The sequence below is a fragment of the Physella acuta genome, unplaced genomic scaffold (assembly GCF_028476545.2).
Source record: "Physella acuta isolate Inbredline_101_S28 unplaced genomic scaffold, ASM2847654v3 ptg000607l, whole genome shotgun sequence".
Taxonomy (NCBI): Eukaryota; Metazoa; Mollusca; class Gastropoda; family Physidae; genus Physella; species Physella acuta.
Genome location: NW_026732126.1, coordinates 1,238,665 through 1,259,410, shown reverse-complemented (window position 1 = coordinate 1,259,410; position 20,746 = coordinate 1,238,665). Strand labels below are relative to the sequence as shown.

Genomic DNA, 20,746 nt, shown 5'->3' with positions numbered 1-20,746 from the left:
TGTGTATGTGTATGTGTATGTGTATGTGTATGTGTATGTGCATGTGCATGTGCATGTGCATGTGCATGTGCATGTGTATGTGTATGTGTATGTGTATGTGTATGTGTATGTGTATGTGTATGTGTATGTGTATGTGTATGTGTATGTGTATGTGTATGTGTATGTGTATGTGTATGTGTATGTGTATGTGTATGTGTATGTGTATGTGTATGTGTATGTGTATTTGTATGTGTATGTGTATGTGTATGTGTTTGTGTATGTGTATGTGTATGTGTATGTGTATGTGTATGTGTATGTGTGTGTGTGTGTATGTGTATGTGTGTGTGTGTGTATGTGTATGTGCATGTGCGTGTGCGTGTGCGTGTACGTGTACGTGTACGTGTACGTATATATATATATATGTATATATATATATATATATATATATATATATATATATATATATATATATATATATATATATATATATATATATATATATATATATATAATATCTATAGTGAAGTAAATAGTTGGTGTTTATGTTTTGTTTCTCAATATTTGCGCCGTCTAACTACTGTGACCTAGGTCTTATCCCATAAGGGCCATGGCCTTGGCCTAGATTTCCATGGCCAGGTCCTAATGTGGCACGACGGGAATTCCAGCGTTAAAGTAAAAGAGAAATTACTGTTAAGATCTCAATACTAAAACTTAAGCGGTGTGCGGGTAAATAGGAAGTTGTTTGTTGTAGAATTGCGCTGCTGGAGCTAGGGGGTAATCTAGTCGCAATTTAGTAGTCTACTTAAGTGGGTGAAAAACAGATTCTAAATGTATTTAATAATATAGTAAGCATAAAAAACCTAAAATAAGAAACTTTTAAATAAACTAAAAATAAGAAAATCAACATAAAAATAAAAACAAGTGAATTAAAAAGTCTAGTGACAATTTCAGCGCAATTTCCTTATGTTATCTAAAAATAGCTCTGGCGTATAATGATGGCGTGCGTTCAAGCTAGGAGAACGATCGGTTTGTAGGTGTTTATGTAATTTTAAAATTTGTGACCGAACGAAAGGATATTTTTGGAAACTTTCTTCGGCAATATTGTTCTAAATTATGGCAGGAATCGATTGGTAAATGTTTCAAGTCGCTAAGTGGTCTGGTTGCCGAGATATAGGCCAAAAACTGCATTTTTTTGAGGTTTTTTGGCTTTTCCGTGAAATCCAGGAAGGAATTCCGGAATGTTTTTAGCCCACTATCATCCTCGGAACTTGCTTAACAAATTTGCTTTTGAAACTAGTCCTCGATATTGCTTCGTTGAGGAGGAGATACGACTTAAAGCTGCGAACACACATCCATCCATTCCCAGAAAAGACGAGTTAATAAACGCAATTCTCCAGAATGGAAATTGCGCAAAAAATAATAATAATTCTTATATGTGCTGTGTACAACATTTATAGAAAAGCAATCGGTTTTACAGATCGGCCAATTTGTTTTTCAAGCTAGTCATAAGTCTGGTTTAGAGTTCAATGAACATAATTTTTTTTAACATTGATGTGTGGGGGAGGGATGGTTACGATAGGACTTTGCAGCCGCCATGAGAAAGCCGCTAAGAGTAGTAGAAATAGGAAGTGGATATGCCATTGTTTCTTCCAGACTTTTTTCTCGTGGGGTGGGGGTGGGGTGGACTACATTTTTCGGGAGGGGAGTGGACACTGGTGAAAGTATATGTTTTCTATATAAATTATATTTCGTTCGGAGGAGGGGGAGCAGAGCTTGAAGAAACTCTGGGACATAAAAAAAAAATTCTTTAAGAAAGCGTTTGACGCATACTTATATCAGATGTTTTGGTTAAATCTTTGAGCAACAACAACAACAACAAAATAAAGAACCAGTTGCCCCTCGCACAGTCCATAAAATAAACCCTAAATTGTGCTCCTAAAAAATGAAGCAGGACAATGGTATGGCTACTAAAATAACCGCTCAAGTTTTAAAATCCGGATGTATTTATAAAAAGAAAAATATTCTACATAGCCTAATTGATTCCCAAGTACACAAATTTAAATCACGATCACATTTACGTCTACCTTGTTTATTGCGTGTCACGAACTTCATTTTTGAATTGTCTGTAACGCATAAACAATGTATTCAGAGCTGGAATAAAACAACCCGGATGAAAAGCGAAGGAAGGTACAACACGAGACGATTGGTCGACGGTTGTCCCTATAAAACACCAAAATACCCACAACATTCAGTCTGATGAAACGATCAAAAAGTCAACTATTGCTATAGTCGTCGCATCGAAGTATTTAAAGGACAGCGATTCAAGACTCGACTAGATTGGACATCTTTAAAAGGATTATTTGTAGCAGAAAAGGTTTGTTTTTCTTTCTTTTTTTGTTTGCTTGCTTTCTCTATATTTAAAAAAAAATTATAGTTATTTTATAGGGGAGCTGGACGTTTTCCCGAAGTGGCTTTCGAGCATTTGTCGCATTCGGGCAAGTGTTCATTCGGGCATTCGTCCCATTCAGCAAGTGTCCTTTCGAGCATTTGTCGCATTCGGGCAAGTGTCCATTCGGGAAATCGGCCTTCGGGCAAACGGCATTCTGGCAAGTGTCTTTCGTAAATTTGTCGCAGACCCATTTTATAGTTAATTCCAAGTTGTATAAGCACTGTGTTGGGTCTATAAACTGTGTGGAGAGGAACCGGATGTATGTGTGTGTGGAGTGGAGGGGGAGGCTGTTACATGGGCAACATCCGACCCATTCAATGTGCAATCATCCAATGGTCTGCTAGACCGTGGAGCCATATTATAATTATAAGATTTTATAGCTAATTCGGGGCAGCATTTTCTTCTATTTATTTTTAGGCAAATATAATTCTAGACAAAATTGAGGCGAAATAAACTATGTACTCGTCTATAGTTAAGAGGTTTGGGACTGAATTTCAATGTAATCATTACTACAACATGATGTAAATCTATATATCTATCTATCTATATATATATATATAATTCTCTTCTGGAAGACGCTAGAAAACAAGCTGTAAACGCGCTCACTACCAACCCCATCCCTACATGGTCTGGTGAGCTCTAAATATTAACAAACAGAGCCGGGTTTGGTGAGGACAATCAGGGGCAGATAATTTAGTTTGAAACGATTTTCAACGTGCGGAGGGGGGGGGGGGGGGAGGAGGAAAGGAGGGGGGGGGGGGGGTTAGCGTCCTTAACGAGCTACTTATAGCGTTTTAAAGAAATATTTTCAGTGGCAGCGTTGGTAGTGTCGAATTCACAAATTATGAATAACTGAAAAGTAGAAAACAAAACAACTAAATAGCGGCATATGATACGCCGCGGGTCGGCTCGAATATATAATTCTCTTCATGGAGAAAACACCACTCAACTTAGCCACCACCCTCAACCCCACCTGTGAGGAGAGCTGTGGTTCACCCCGAATGTTTACAATCGTAGAGCCGGGTTAGTGACGGCTATTAGGAGCAGATAATTTAGTACTAAGCGATTTGTAACGAAGGGGAGGTAACAATTTCTGATTGATCGTTTCTTTGTCAGTAAACGGCTGCTTTTACTTGGCGGGAGGGGGGGGGGCTGGGGGTGAGGGAGGGCGGGAGGGAGGGGGTAGTGTTTAATTCACAAATTATGTATTGCTGATAAGCAAAAAATAAAATAACTAGATGGCGGCGTATAGGTAATACGTCGCTGATCAGCTCGTCTATATATATAAAGGAAAGTTGTCGGGTGCCCGACAGGGCACTTTCCGGCGCTGTTTCAAATTTGGCAGGATCCTGCCTTGGGGCGATAGAACACGAGGGTCTGTGCCGGTTGGACGAAAATTCCACGAACAGGGGGTCAAAGTGACCTCGATTGACCGGCGCCTTATATGAGTTATATATCGAAAAAAAATTCCCATATAGGAACCTCTTCATAACTCCTGAGGTCGTAGACCGACCCTAGGGGGTGGCAAAAAAAACCATGATATGTTTCGGAAAACCTTTAGAACTGACCGGTCCGAATTTTCCCTATATAAACATTGTTAATTTTCTGAAAAACGACGACTCTTTTTCAATACAGCGTTTTGGAAATTTGGCTCTGTACATCTGGCTCATTTTTTGCATAGAGCTGAGTAAATGAATCGGCCTTTTGGATAAACTATCGGTTAGCCTCTGCTCGCACGATGAGGGCTAAAAAGTGACCACGAGTGAAATTTTCCTTATATGAGCTATATATAAAAATGCCGTACGATCCCCCTGATATTTTATGAGGCCGTAGACCGGCCATGGAGGGTAACAAAAATACGATATTCCTTTCGAAAAAAATATTATGGTCGATAGATTTGTCCAGAAGCCGTATTTTTTTTCTATAAGCATAGCAACTGTTTGTTAAAACAAAGTAAACAAAGACTACGTCATTCGGTAAAATATCAAGGGAGGTAACTTTTTAAAATAATTATTTTTCAAACACGTGTATACTATTTTAAACATAAACAGAAAATCAAGAAGTAGGCCTTATAGCATTCATTTTAGTAAAAAATTAAATTTTAAATTAAGGTGTGTACTCTAATTAAATGTAAAATTAATTTTATATGTTAATGTATTTTAAATTATGGGTTATACTGTTCAGGAAACCTCTGTTGTTCTAATTAACTTTAGGATTATAAATTACGAACATTCCTTTTTTTTCTAAAATCGGACTATAAACAACAAACAACAACAAAAACGATTTCTCTAAAAATAAGCATTACTATTTAAAAGTAAGCGTTCCGCATATCAGCCAATCACTAATTAATTATGCAATCAAATTCTCATGTTTTTGAAAATCTAAGCAAAGCTAGGCAGTATGCCTAGTATAAAAAACAATTGTTTCGTGGAACGGGGGCCAAACAAATTTGTCCTGGACGGTGAATTAAGCAAGATGCAATATGTGTATAATATATATATATATATATATATATATATATATATATATATATATATATATATATATATATATAGTTTGTTGTATGTATTTTCATAATTTCACAGATAAAATCATTCCCACAACAGCTTGTATGTGCCAGTCGGTTAATAAAACAAACCCAAGATGAAGACACGCCCCGTGTTGCTTGTACTTGCTGCCCTGTGTAGCCTTCAGACACAAGTTGATGGTTTGTAGGGATTCTTCTATTTAAAAAAAAATCCAAGCCGATATTTAAATTAGTGCAACATTGAGACAGCGCACACGACTTCTCCAATATTAGATTAAGTTAGTTTTTTTATTCTTTGATATTGTCTTCAAAGTTGTAATCAAATTATAATCACTGCTCTTCCCTTCCCCCCCCCCCCCCTCCCACCTCCTCCAACACCGACGAAATTGATTTTTTTAAAAAGTCAAATTTAAATAGAAAGTATGAACTTTAACGATTTTTCAAATTGCTGCTCTCTCTCTCTCTTTCTATCTCCCTTCCCCTCCTCACCTTCTCTGGACGTTTCAGTTGTCCCTATCTCAGATCGAAATATCAGAGAAGAAAACCGCTTACAAAACTGTGTATCAGTACCACGTGATTAGCAACACCATTATCGAGTCTTCTTAAAGGCAAAACTAAAGAAACTATTTTTGCGCAGGACAGAGTTATCTTCCTTATATGTTTTCAATACATTACAATTAGAATGATAACACACATGTCTCGACTCACACTATGTCTTATCTACATTCAATGTCATTCTATCCCAGGCTGTGATAATGTGAAAATGGACATGATCTTTGTGGTCGACTCGTCTAGCAGTATCGGAGCATCGAACTACAAGCTGGGGTTAGAGTTCATGAAAGACCTGCTTGCTGCGGCCGACATTGACAACGGCAATGTCAGGGTCGGAGTCGTCATCTTCAGTAGTGCAGATACAATCCAGTTCCACTTGGACAAGTACAAAACCAAAGCTGAACTGTTTCAAGCCATCTCTGCCATCCCTTATATCACAGGCTACACTAACACTGCTGATGGTCTTAGAACAATGAGGACGACAATGTTCAGCCCTGCACACGGAGATCGTCCTAATGTCACCAACATTGCAGTGGTCATCACAGATGGTCAGTCTAACACCAACAGTGAAAGGACAATCCCAGAGGCTGAGGCTGCCAAAGCCCAAGGCATTCAGATCTATGCTATTGGTGTTGGCGCAGGAATCACCGAAGAATTAAATAAGATCGCAAGCACGCCCGTTGATGATTTTAGATTTAAAGTTGAAAATTATTCTTTACTCAAAAGTCTGAGAGAAAAACTGTTTAGCGCCATATGTAAGTAGAATAAATTCCTAATACGTCGAATTAGTACATAACAATGTATATTGTCTGTAACGTCTCATTAGTACATTTAAATGTATATTATAAACGAGTTATACACACTTGTTGCATTGAAAAGGAGAATGTTGGGGAGGGATACCCTCTTGAAAGGATTTCCAAAAGAATGGGCATCCAACTAAGAAACTAAGCACGAATAATTCAATATCCAACTACACTGACTGTATTTGCTTGTCATAGTACTAAGGGGTTGCATATAAACGACGTCACATCCAAAATATGTAAAACAAAAATTAGGGGGTGGTTACAGTTAGGCCTTCACCACTGTCCCTTTTAAAATATCAATGAATTACTCAACAGTAAAGGTAATTAACGTTCATGTAGTTAAATAATGTTTTGACATGCTATGATGTTTGACCAGGTTTGTACGTGACAGAAGCCCCAACACCTGCATCTACAACACCTAAACCAGTTGTGATCAGTAAGTGAATTGTCCCATCTCACACTGCTCATCTTTCAAAGTATATAGGATTTTTAAGATGCTAAATTTTAATGTTTCTTACTATTGTACTCAGATAGTCGTTTTTAAAAAAATGTAATTTGCTTATGTTTTGTACTTAAGCATACAGAGAAGTATAAGTTTACGACTGCGAAGCTTTGTTTAGACTTTAGACTAAAGACAAAAATTCATCGATAAATATCAGTAAACTAAACAATATTGGCAATTGTTGATGTATAAAATGTATGTTTTCAATCCACTTTGACTTCTCATCTCACCAGGACGTGTGAACACCAGGTTTGATCTAGTGTTTGTACTTGATGCCACTTCCAGTGTGTCCAAATCTAACTTTGATCTGATGATAAAATTCATCAATGTTTTCATCTACGAAGACGATATTTACAATGAAAATGTTAGAATTGGTGTTGTCACTAGCAGTAACAGTCATATCCAGTTCCACCTTGACAAACACAGAACTAAAGATGACATCATCAATGACACAGACGCCATAGCCTATCCACCAAATGACAACACCAACACAGCAGATGCCATTAGAACAATGAGGACAGAAATGTTCACTGAATCAAATGGGGATCGTTTAGATGTTGATAACATCGCCATAGTACTTACAACTGGTGTTTCCAACAGTCAAAACATTCAGGCAGAATCTGACGCGGCCAGAACACAGGGCATTCACATCTTTGTTGTTGGCATTGGTCTAAGGGACACTACTCAGTTGGATGTTATCGCCAATAAACCAGTTGACCAAAATATATTTACTGTCAATGATTTTACAGATCTTGAGGACCTCAAGGAGAATGTTTTTTCTGCTGTGTGTAAGTTTCTAAGAGCTGTTTTCATTCATTGAATATAAGCTCTCTGTTTCCCTAAAGCTCTTTATTTGAAGTAGAGTTTGTATGTTTCTTAACCTCGGCGTATGAAGGGATGGTGTGGTCAGCACTATGTCCAGCCGCATTTACTTTCCCCAACGGTAATCTGGTATTCATAAGCATTAGATGGACACAGGGACGTCCTGCATTCCGGACCGAGATCCAAACCCCAGACCTTCGGGCTAGTATGTAAACGCACTACCATTCGACCACGCCGTTCCATTAAAAAGTAAACTAACCTTTGGAGCCTGAGGTTCTATGGGCAGGGGAATTGGATTTCACCTGTTTCAGTGTCCACGTCATATGAAGGGTTAGTCTCAGATTAATTCAAACATTTCCAATTTAAACAAAAACAAAAACCACTCTAGTTTGAAAGAAAAAAATATCTATATATATAATTCTCTTCATGGAGACCATAGAAAACACAACGCAGCTTAGCCACCACCCTCATCCTCACCTCACGTATACTACGTCGCGGGTCAGCTCGTATATTTTATTACAACTCTGCGCATAATTGATATATTTGTTTCTCACAAGTAAAAACTGTCAATGAAAAACGAAGTGAAAGAAAAGATTGTCCGCCAGAACCTGCTGCCGTGGTACTGGACGTCCGGACCGAACCATCTGGTGAGGGCTATTTCGTCTGCTCACTGTCAGAGTTTCTACCAGAAGGTGTGGACATCTTGTTTACATTGTACGTAGAGGGAGAAGTTGAACATCTCAACAAGATGATAAATTCATCAGTAAAAGAGGGACTTATTCCATTTACTGACGTCAATCGAGCTTTGTATAACAAAAGGGTAAAAAGTTTGAAAACTGTTTATGATAAATAATAATAGCAACGTTAAAAATATATGAGAAAGAAAAGTATGTTTCAGAAAGACTTTTTCTACTGTTATTATATTTTCAGATTTACTGTTCGGCTGTGGTACAAGATGTGACAAGTGGATCAAAGAATTGTCACGAAGAAAGCAGCAATGTTATCACTCCATCCATCATAGTAAGTTGCAGCTGTAGAGAAATATAACTGTTCTTGCTTTAACGAAACGTTTTTAACCATACAAAATACTTTGATTCGAAAATGGAAGGATATGTTTATAAAAAAAGTTTGGTAGTAATAACGCACGAAGTATTTCTTCTGCTCTTTACAAATCAATGTATTTTTTAATACAGTGTCCACAACAAACTACCTTAAGATTAGTTGAAGGTCAAGCTCCTGTAAATCTGGTTTTTAAATTGACTGCACCACCAGAACTTTACTGTGCTAGTAGACCAGGAAGTCCGTGTGATGTGGAGGTCGTCACAGAGATTATTCCAAGCAGTGATGAACTCAAGTAAGATTTATTGTAGGGTGTCATCCATTAATGATCTCACGCTTTTTAGACCATTTTTAAGATGAGTTTTAAGATGAGTTTTAAGATGAGTTTTACCTCCCCCATCTCCCCTCCGTCACACAATGTCACAAAAAGCCAACCAAGTACATCAGCACTCAAAATTACAATTTTAAATTATATTTCAAATTATAACATGTTGACTGAGGTCAGTCAACATAGAGTATATTATTCAATTTATATTACAATTTACAAAAATAGCGTTGGAAAATAAACGTTAAAGTAGTTATAAATTATAAGACAGATTAGTAATTATAGCGATATTTTTTAAAAGTTAAATTAGAAGGGAGCTAACTCAGTATACGACGTTTTCCTGTTATTCCAGTTGTTCTAACACTGAAATCATACCTCAAGTTGTATTTGAAACTAAAAGCTGTGGCCAGAAATTTTCTCATGATGATTGGAAGGATGGAATCATTATTCCCGTGAAGGCAACAATAGACAGAATCATAGATGGGGACAGATATTTAACCATACAAAGCTACATTAAATTCAGTGGTTATGTAAGGCACTATCATAAACGTTTTATAAATTAAATTTTAAATGTTTGTAGAATGGGAAAGTTATGAATGCTACTTATGTTTTAATAACAACTAAAAGCTTTATACATCAATGCATCAGTGGTTACAAAAATTCTAGCTTTAACTTAATCGCTTTTGAATGACTTAGAAGTAGATCTACATCCATAAATTTATTGTTTCTCTCACCTTGTAGCTAATCCCCCAGGAGAGTTGTGCTGATATACAAGCCACTGTTATTGATAAGGACAGAACTTATATCTGCTATTCTGTCAATGATCCACATATTTCAACTTTTGATAAAAAGTAATTACATTTCTGAACAGGTTTATTTAATATCACGAATACTATTCCAAAAATTGGCATACATTCTGAATATTGGCTATGACACATTGTATACATAGCTATGTTAATATCATAATTAATTTTTGGTATTTTAAAGTAGATTGTGGCACGTAGTAGTAAAATTTTGTAAAGAATCTTGTAATAGTATAACATCATTATAATCCTAAGTTAAAATTTAATTTTTGACTTAACCTACATTTTTCCAGTTACTATGACAACCACCTATCAGGTGACTTCATTCTCTACAAACACAAGACACTTCCTTATCAGGTGAAAGATGTTGTAAATTATTTACACTTGTATCGTATTTAAATACATACAACTTTTATCCTATAAACAAGCAGAAAATAAATTAGCGATTTCTTAATTTAAGTGAATTAATTCAGGATTTGATATTTAGTTTCTTGAAAGGCTAGTAGTTGGGTAAAAATTATCATTTGACAGCTGACATTTAGTACAAAAAGTATGGCAATATCGAAAGCTGCTTGCAAACTTGTAAACCGTTAAAAAATATTAAAATTCTATTACAATTAAAAAGATTAAATACACCATTACAAAATTTAAAAAAATAATACATTTTTGATTAAATTGATTAAGTTACAACAGCTAAATCTAAACTAACAGGTTCAGGTAAATTTCCGCCCTTGTTCAGCATCACCAGTTGCCACCTGCAACTGTAAAACTGCGATACAGTCAGGGGATGATGTCATTGTATTTAAGTGAGTTTTTATTTTTTTATTTTAAAATAAATTAATAATTGCATATTTACTTTTTGCATTTCCTAAACAAATAGTGTGCTGTTTTCAATTTTAAAACTCTTTTGTAAACTTATCATTATTGTACTCACTTATAAGTTATAAAAAAAGTAAAACTATGGAAAACATGAAAAATAATTTTATTTATTTATAATGAAAAAATATAGTTTTATGCAAAAAAAAAAAGGTTAATAGCTTGAATAATATACATATTGTTGAAGTTTTTTATAAAATTGGATGTTAAATAAAGTTTAGTTTTTTTTTAAAGTTTCCGCTCAATTTTAAACCATTTTCAATTAGGCCTCTACACGAAAAAACAAATTACTTTTTAAAAAATTATTTGAATTTTAGTTCTTGCGATGTCAGACAAAACCATCTACGGTCAGATGCTGCAGCTCTGGATGTCCAGATTATTCGCAATGGGGAGCTAACTCCTGGAACTAAGATAAAACAACTTGGTGGAGGTCAACAGTATGATGTAGGCTATTTCAACAATTAAAATCATAATTTAATATTGCTATCTATAAAAACAATGATGTTGACTATTATTTGAATTATCAACAATTATGATTTAGTTTCATTAGTTATAAACAGTATAATGTAGGCTATTGTTTGTAATGTTAAAATTATGATTTAATTTCAGTAACTATAAACATAATATAATAAAATATTTTCAGGTGATTTACTAGAATAGCACATACTTAATTTATTATATTGTAGCAAATTTGTTTTCTGTGTCTAAAATTATGATTACATTTTGCATTAACCAATGAGCACATGTGTTTCAGGTTCTTCTACCAACAGGAACTGTTGTGTCTGTTATGCCTAGCATGTACACTTTCATGAACATCTTTATAACAGCATCACCATCTGACTTTAATGAGACAGAAGGTGATACACATTTTATCAAACCACATGCCTCTGTGTGTCTTAAAGTCTTACTTAACTAGTCATATTTTAATTATATATATTTTTTGTACATTAAATATAAGTTTCATATTGAATTATGTTAAATTATAAAGCTTGGCTGTGTTTTTATTATTTTAAAATCCTGACTGAATAGTTTATCCTAGTAACTGGAAACTAATTTTATCGTCACATATAAAACACAGATGTAATGGGAGATATTTTCTTGTTACAATATTTTACTAAATGTATTGTTGTCACAGGTCTATGTGGCAATTTTAATGGTAGAACAGATGATGATATGGGCAATTTGAATGAGGACACATTTAACTCACATTGGAGGTTAGTGCCAATAAATGTTATTATTACTTTAAAGTAATTTAGTTTTTTACCAATCAAATTAATTATAAAAAGTAGAGTAGATGAAATGTTATAAAAGATCTGACGATAAAAAGGAATTAAAAGACAAGATTAAATTGAATCATTTAGACATACATGATTCAGCAAATACTTGTGACTGTGTCTTTAACAGAGCTAGTACAACCATCTACTGTGGTGTGCCAGCACAACAAGATCCTGAACCAGCAACATACAGTAGCTGTACTCAAGGCTTTACATCCATCTCTAAGCCTGGATTGGATGTTTCCAGATGCTCATCTGAAAGTAAATTTAAATATTTTTTCCTGAGTGTTCTAAACTAATGTTAAAAGCAGTTAAGTAAACCTAGCATGGATGCAGTGTTTCTTCCAGACTTTTTTCTCTGGGGGGGGGGGGGGGGGCTTCACCCCCACGAAGAGATGCCTGGAAGAAATCTGCATGGATGTTTCTTGATGTTTATCTCCTATTAAAAAAACATGTTCTTGCACTTTCTAAACATTATAAACAGTACACAAAATAGCTGTCACAAAATGAACCAAATCTTTAGGACTTTATAATTTGTTTTTGGTATTTTATTTCACTATTAGATAATGATATAACAAGTGCACTTAAGCTTCAATCCAAGACTAGTAACAGTTGTACCCCAGAAGCTTCTAGGAAAAAAAGACAAGTTGCTAACTCTTCTGTTTGGGTGAGTTTTTCTTTTGTCTATTGCATTTTCAAATCTTTTAAATAACACTAAATAAAATTTTGAGGTTTCCAAGTCTCTGGCATTTTATGTTAAATTTGTATAGCCCCCTAATCAGGAATATTTGTTATTGGTAAGCATAGAGAAATGTTTCTTTACCAACCTAATAAAGCTATATGGGTCACTATACCATGACTAGTAGAAAAGAATTTAGTCTGCATTTTATTAATAAACAATTGTTTTTATAAACAAAAAGGAACAAGACAAACTTTCGCTGTATTTAAATTTTAAAAATGTATATTTATTATTATTATAGTGAAACAAAATATTTTCTTAGTCTTTAAAAATAATAATTTTAAAAATAATAATAATAATGTTAATAGATTTCAATACAGTAATATTATAAAATGACATTCAGTGTTTCATTTTTTTTAAAAAATATGATTTCCTTCTAAGAGCAAAAGTGCAGTTAACTACACATTAGAAGAGGCTGAAAGAAACTGTTCAGATTACTTGAAGAATAGTAGGACAGTCAAAGCCTGCACAAATCAACTTTCAGATGACAGAGTTAAGGAGAGTGTCACCAACTGTGCTTATGATCTGGTGGTAAATAAAAGAAAACATTTATTTATTCTTTTATACATCAAAACAAAAGTAAAAAAAAGCGTTTTCTTTCATTTTTTATGTCAATTCATTTGCATATTTGCAAATATGTGTTCAAAGTAAATTGTGTACAGAGCACATGCCTGTTTTATTAAATCCTGTGTATAGAGCAGAGTGCTATTTTATTGGGCTGTGTCACATGTTAGTTCCAGAAGTTTAAAATTGTTATAAATTAAAATTTCATCAACAACAGAGCACAGGAATGTTTGATTGGGCTGTGTCCCATGTTAGTTCTAGCAGTTTAAAAATGTTATCAATTAAAATTTCATCAACAACAGAGCACAGGACTGTTTGATTGGGCTGTGGCACATGTAAGCAACCTGGCAGAGGAGTGTATCACACGAGCTGAACAAAACCAAAGTTCATGGACAGGTGAAGGTGACACACCTGGTGAACCTGTACTTCCTCAAGCCATTGTCACCCAGCTGTGTGTCAGGGACTGTGGGGACAACGGGCAATGTCACAACTGTAATATGACTTAAATATTTATTAAATTATGATTAGTAGCCATATAGGTAAATTAAAAAATCAAACATTCAAAATACTGTACTAAAGATAAGAATTCACTTAAATGCAGATTTTATTTTCTTGTAGTTAAATTACAGTATATTGTTTTTTTTAGCTTATTGCAGATGTAAGGACGGCTACTTTGGTGAAAGTTGCCAGTTTGGACCCAACACTGTGCCACTTATTTTTGGAGCAGACAAAACTTGTAATATTCAAGAATCTTCTTGTGAAACAGTCAGGATAGATGGGGATTTTTTCACATCTTCTGATAATCTTGCTTGCCATATAAACTTTGCTGCGGTAAGAAAAAAACAAGTTAAAAAAACGATTCGAACTAGCGATCCATGGCCAGATAAAGTAGAGTTCAGCTGTTTCTATTACTCATGGGCTCATGCTGTAGAAAAAGAAAGGAACATTTTAATACTTTTTTTTCAAAAAGTTTTGAGAAAAAACTGGTATTTACTTTTTGTCAATTATTTTCAGAACATAGCAAATAAAAATAATTGCATTTTTTCAACTAAAGGTGGATACACGTGCTAGAAAAACAGAGAGCAGTGCTGTAGTGAGAGCAGAGTACATCAGCATGTACCAAGTTGGATGTACACTCCCTACACGACGCAGTGCCTACATCACCGTCACAAACGATGGCGTCCATCAGAGTGAAAATGTTTACCTTCATGTTGTCCACAACTCCAGCTGTCAGACTTGTGTCATCAATGACAACAAAACTGATGTTGACTGTCACATTATTGTAAGTTAACAAAAAGCATAAACACTATATAACATTCAGAATTCCCACAATGATATCATATACTGTCGTTCTTTGGAATCTTTTTAACATGCCATTTGTGGCTTTTATCTTTGGCAATGAAGTTATTCTATCTGGCCAAATAATGTTCCCTCTATGGTCAGAGTTTGAAAGCTACTATAAAATATTTTATATTCTATAAAATATTATGGCCATTTTGAATTTGCATTACGTCATCATTTCACGTTCACATCCACATATACTAATTAATTTATATTTAATTTCTATTTATAAACACTACATATTTTTAAAATTAACAAAATGTGTTATTATGCAAATTCCAAAACCTAGACAAATGTGTGTGTGATAAAAGGACAATGTTACTTACAACAGCAAGAAGACTCAGTGGATTCTTGCAACATCTGTAATCTTGATAGCAGCAACACTGTATGGACCAGGAAAACAGGTAACACTTTTGTTTAGTATCACAAACAGTGTTAGTATTATAAAGTTATATCTTTAGGAGTTAAAAAAGCGATTTCAATGTACATAAAGATACAGAGAAATATGTTTGAATAGTATTATATGTTTGCATTATTTTGGTTTGCATAATATATATGTAACAATTTAGCTAAACAATATAAAAAAGGAACATATTTATCTGTTTCTAACTTCTTGTAGATTCAGCATGCAAGGAAGGCTTGTCTAATGAAGCCATCATTGCCATCAGCACTGGTTGTGCTGTTTTTGGGTTGCTTCTCATCCTAGTCGTCATCATAGTTATCCTTAAGAAAAAGAGGTGAGGATTTTGGCAATTTTTAGAGTTCAATGTAAACATTACCATTAAACTGATATTATATAAAAACTTTTTCAAAATATTTTAGAATTTCTGCTAGATGTAATATTAATTAATCCAAAATTGGAGTGAGATATCTATTAGAAGGTTTTTGAAGCTCATACTAAAACATTTTCACAAAATAAAATTTTGAGCCGAAACGATTTCAGTCTTTATTTAGAAATTATTAGCTCAAGAGAATTGCAATTATTTATTTAATTTTTGAAAATATGTTGTTTTTTTTAATTAGAAAAAAATATAATATCAATTTAATATGTTTTATATTCAACAGAGCAGGGAAGTCAGCTGTTTCTTTTTCTTCTACTGTGAAATGAAATCAAAAAGCTTTTTACCGATTGTTTTAATTTTATTTATTCATTTTTAACAATATATTAATTTTGACCAGTTTTAAAAATAATAATATGTTGTATGCAAGAATCATCGTAAAGTTTTGCCCTTGCAACGAAAATAAAATCAAAAATTTTTTATTAATTATTTTTATATTTTTATAAAGACGTATGCAATAAAAATAATAAATATAATATAATAATAATTTTTAAATTGATAATGACAAATTGAAAATAAAAATGAAAACAAAAATATTTTTTTTTTTACAATTTAAAAACAAATTATATACTGATTTTATTTGGTAAATGTTTTTATGCCTTTAAAAGACTATCCTTGTATGCAAATTCATAATAAATATAATCAAATAATAATTTTAATAATATATGTGTCTAAACAGTCTCCACTTTTTTATTTGACACTTCAACTTTTAAATAATTTCTTGACCCAAGACAAATTTGCTAAATTATTTAAAATTGTGCTTACGCTGAAAACATTTTCTTTTCAGTTATTCTCATTCTTTATTATACCAGTTTTGTTTATTAACATTAGAGTACTAGGGTGCGTACTATTTTGTGCTCTATGCTTAAGGTTCATTTTATACTTAAATGTAGATTGATGTCTAACAAATTCTATATTTACACTGTATTTTAGAGCAATGTGTGAACTGGTAGGCGTGGGATGGGTGTGGGAGAGGTCACCGAGAGGGACTTCACAATTTTACATTTTGTGTATTCTTAAAAGTAGGCTATTTGTAATATTATATCATTGATCGATGTACTTGTGTTGACACAGCTCATGTTAACTGGTAGGCGTGGATTGGGGGTGAAGAGAGGCCAAAGATAGGGACTTCACAATTTTTACATTTTGTGTATTCTTAAAAGTAGGCTATTTTTAATATTATATCATTGAACGATGTACATGTTTTGACACAGCTCATGTAATAGGTCTTCTTGATATAAAATTACCGCTTCCAAAATTGCTTTTTATTTTTGACTGTTTCGCTTTAAAATAAAAACCATTAAGAAAATGTGACGGCAATAACCACTTTTCAACTTTTTCCTCGCTTTCCTTAAAATTTTTTTTTCTAAAATACCAGTGCAGGGCCTGGTCGGAACGGTTAATAAATTGTATTGAAAAGACTAACTAGTGTTAGCGACCGCATCTCCCTCCCACAAGAGGAAGTTGCAAGTTATCCTTCCCACACGGAGAAAAATGCCTGAAAGAAACACAGTCTATTATGTTAATGCTATTAAGTGATAGCATGCCCTGACATGAAGGTAATGTAACAATGATCTTGAACCTACAAAAGATACAGTGACCGCCCCCCCCTCCTCAGAGTTTTATCATCAGACTTCCCTCTACTCTCTGTACTATGTAGCCCAAGGAATACGCAATAGTGAATTACAGCAATGAACTACTTACCCTTCAATATAAAGCATCACATTTTGTATGACACTATTTAACAAAAGAATTGTGAAAATATAAGTTGCTTTTTATGTGGATTTCTTTTTTTTTCCCTTATTTCCGCGACAAGCACCATGGTCCACATTGGCTTGGGTGTAAAGATTTTTATAGAAAATCTCTCAATACAGTTTCAATATTTAGAAAAGGAGTGCCAATCTTGAATTTTAATTTTCTAGAGATATTTTACTGAGAGTGACGGGAAGGTGGATGAGGGGGGGGGGGAGGGGTCAGGGGATTCCAGTCTGTTTCCCTCGCGATGCGTTCCTCGCAGTAAAAATGCAATAACGTCCCCTGCCCTAGTGAGAGGTTTATAAAAAGAACAGCATGGTTTGTCAAATTAAACAAAATGTAAGACCCGTGTCATACCAGTATGCATGCAGTGGATATCATGCTCATCGTCCAAGAAAAACTTCAAAATTTAGAGATGTAGGTATAGTCCTTTTTAGGATAATAGAAGCTATTGTAAAATATCGAACAATATGAAATTTATTGAACAAGTTTATTGTTTATACAGTTTATTGAACAAGTTTATTGTTTATACAGTTTATTGAACAAGTTCAATAAACTGTAAAGATTGTATAATAGTGTTACAAAAAAAGTTTCCAAACACGTTACATTTTGTCAAGTGTACAAAAAAAATGGTGTCGTTCTGTACAGAACATCATTCAATAACACATGTTACCATAGACAAATAATCTCAGACCAAACCAACAATAACACCTAGATCTACGAGTCCTGCTAGAGGTGAATTGTATATACAAACCCTAAATATTTGTGAAAACTCACATATAATTTCCTTTACTTTTAGCAGCTTTAATTTTATGTATATGTTTTTTTCCGACTGATGCACCTATTTGTAAAATTATATTTTTTGAAACCACATCTACTTATGCCATATTAATTTATATTTTCTTTGGGAGATTGAAAAAAAATGTTTTTGGCATTTTTAGGAAAATTGTTTTTAATTAATAACAAAAATGTTAAAACACAAAATACATCCAATCTTTAGTAAAGTCAAAAAAAAAAAAAACACCTTACAATCAAGTGATTAGATAACATTTATTTTAATAACTTTGCATACGCTTTTAAAAAATATTGAATTGAACATTCGAAACTTTCCCCGCAAGCTAAGCAGTCAAAGGGAAATAATAAGCAGAAACATTATGTTTCTCTACTACTAGATTACTGTAGCCTATGTGCCCACACAAAAAAGTTATCGATTTTTGAAACTCATCGTGTGGTGTATAAGGTGAAGCTAAACATCCCTTCAAACCTGAAGGCCCAAGCAATGGGTCGCACTATGCCTAGAGTTTCTACTTCTCGCGACTCGAGTACAGTAGCCAAAAAATACGTGGATTCACTGACCAGATAAGGATTCAAACCAGAAAAATTACTATTCGACCCAACCGCACCACAGTTTTGAACCGAGTTTCTTTGCGGCATCTCCTCGGAGGTAGGGGGGGGGGGGTTATCCCAGTGTTCGCCTATCCAGAAATTTTAGTCCGCCCCCCACTAAATGTATGTCGGTGTTTTCAAAACAGCAGTCAGCCAATCCCATATTGCCTCTAAAATGAAATGGCGCTAGTTCCGGGTTGTTGTATGTCAACGCATTATACCTTAGCGTGAATGACGGAGCACTTGAAAAGGAAAAAAAAGAGAGTTGCGAATCGCCATCAAATCTCATCATACAAGAATTTTTATATAAGTTATCTGAGTGAACCAAAAGAATTAGATACAAAAACACATGTGCTGTAAAGATTACAGAATAACTGCCAGATATTAATAGTATAGTGTTGTCAGTACTATGGCTAGCCGCCATTACTTTCCCTAACACAAGTCAGGTACCCATCAAGGCAGGGTGGACTCAACATTGTCCTACTATTTCATGCTCTGGATGTTGAGAGTTAGCAGTCGTACATTCTACAATCCGACCACGCGGTGCTCAGCTTCAGCTTAAACCACATCTCACAAACATCACTGGTCATATTCTCAGTACTTAAAATCTTAACTTTTGCAAAGAGCTAAGTCCTAAGCCATATAATAAATCTCCGCTAGGCTCATTTTTTTCCATAAAGAATTGACCGTTAATTAAAACTAAAACCTAGATCTACATTTTGCGAATCTTTAGCATATAACTTAACGCTGTAGAATACGGAAAAGAAGTACAGAAATCAGACTGCTATGTGGAGGTTAAACATCAACAGCCAGTGGTATATTCTGGATGGGGATTGTTAGACCCCCACCCGTGTCCTTAGATCCCCAAAACGACAGCTGTCCCCAGTTATTTTAGGAACTTGCAATTTCAAAATTGTGTAAATTACAGGCACATCTTTTCGTGGTAAATATATATGAATCCCATACATATAACAAATTTCTTCACACCTAGCTGTGAACGCCTGACATGTCTATTCTAGCAACATACCCTTAATGTCGCTTTTCTGGGGAAACAGATATTCTGTGAATGTTCATCGAAAAAAAAAACCTCGCCTATCTATCGAGTTGTTAAGTAATCTTGTCGTCTAACCGGTTTATCTGTGGGGAGACTTGTAGGGGAGGAGGGAGGTATAGAAGAGGAGGGGAGGAGTTAGAGGAACACAAGGAAAGCAACAAGATAGAGAGAGACAGGGATAGGAGAGTGAAGAGGAGAAATACAGTTGGCGAGACAAAAAAAATTGCGATAATAATTTGTAAGAAATGTATTGAGAAATGTATTTAGTGAATACATGGAAATGATTGTAGACAGAACATAAAAGGGAATTAGAAAAAAAAAGACATGAGAAAGAAGATTATTGGTGTCCTGTTGTTTGTTTGTATAAATCCTTTTATCCGAGTTGTCAAATGTGAAATGTGTATGTGTATGCGTATGCGTATGCGTATGCGTATGCGTATGCGTATGCGTATGCGTATGCGTATGCGTATGCGTATGCGTATGCGTATGCGTATGCGTATGCGTATGCGTATGCGTATGCGTATGCGTATGCGTATGCGTATGCGTATGCGTATGCGTATGCGTATGCGTATGCGTATGTGTATGTGTATGTGTATGTGTATGTGTATGTATTTGTGTTTGTGTTTGTATATGTGTATGTGTATGTGTATGTGTATGTGTATGTGTATGTGTATGTGTATGTGTATGTGTATGTGTATGTGTATGTGTATGTGTATGTGTATGTGTATGTGTATGTGTATGTGTATGTGTATGTGTATGTGTATGTGTATGTGTATGTGTATGTGTATGTGTATGTGTATGTGTATGTGTATGTGTATGTGTATGTGTATGTGTATGTGTATGTGTATGTGTATGTGTATGTGTGTGTGTATGTGTATGTGTGTGTGTGTGTGTGTATGTGTATGTGTATGTGTATGTGTATGTGTATGTGTATGTGTATGTGTATGTGTGTGTGTATGTGTATGTGTATGTGTATGTGCGTGTGCGTGTACGTGTACGTGTACGTGTACGTGTACGTGTACGTATATATATATATATGTATATATATATATATATATATATATATATATATATATATATATATATATATATATATA

At 34.3% G+C, this 20,746-nt stretch overlaps 1 protein-coding gene across 1 annotated transcript in view; it reads left to right on the top strand.

Moving 5' to 3' along the window:
- The window catches only part of LOC131947775 (uncharacterized), a 38,313-nt gene extending 22,345 nt beyond the window's left edge, over nucleotides 1–15,968 (top strand). Inside the window, exons 20-24 of the mRNA XM_059309076.1 lie at nucleotides 13,921–14,105; nucleotides 14,329–14,556; nucleotides 14,905–15,019; nucleotides 15,235–15,352; nucleotides 15,681–15,968. Of these exons, the coding sequence (XP_059165059.1) occupies nucleotides 13,921–14,105; nucleotides 14,329–14,556; nucleotides 14,905–15,019; nucleotides 15,235–15,352; nucleotides 15,681–15,723 (689 nt within the window). The 3' untranslated portion in view covers nucleotides 15,724–15,968. The remainder of the gene's footprint in view (nucleotides 1–13,920; nucleotides 14,106–14,328; nucleotides 14,557–14,904; nucleotides 15,020–15,234; nucleotides 15,353–15,680) is intronic.
- The last annotated feature ends 4,778 nt before the right edge of the window (nucleotides 15,969–20,746 follow it).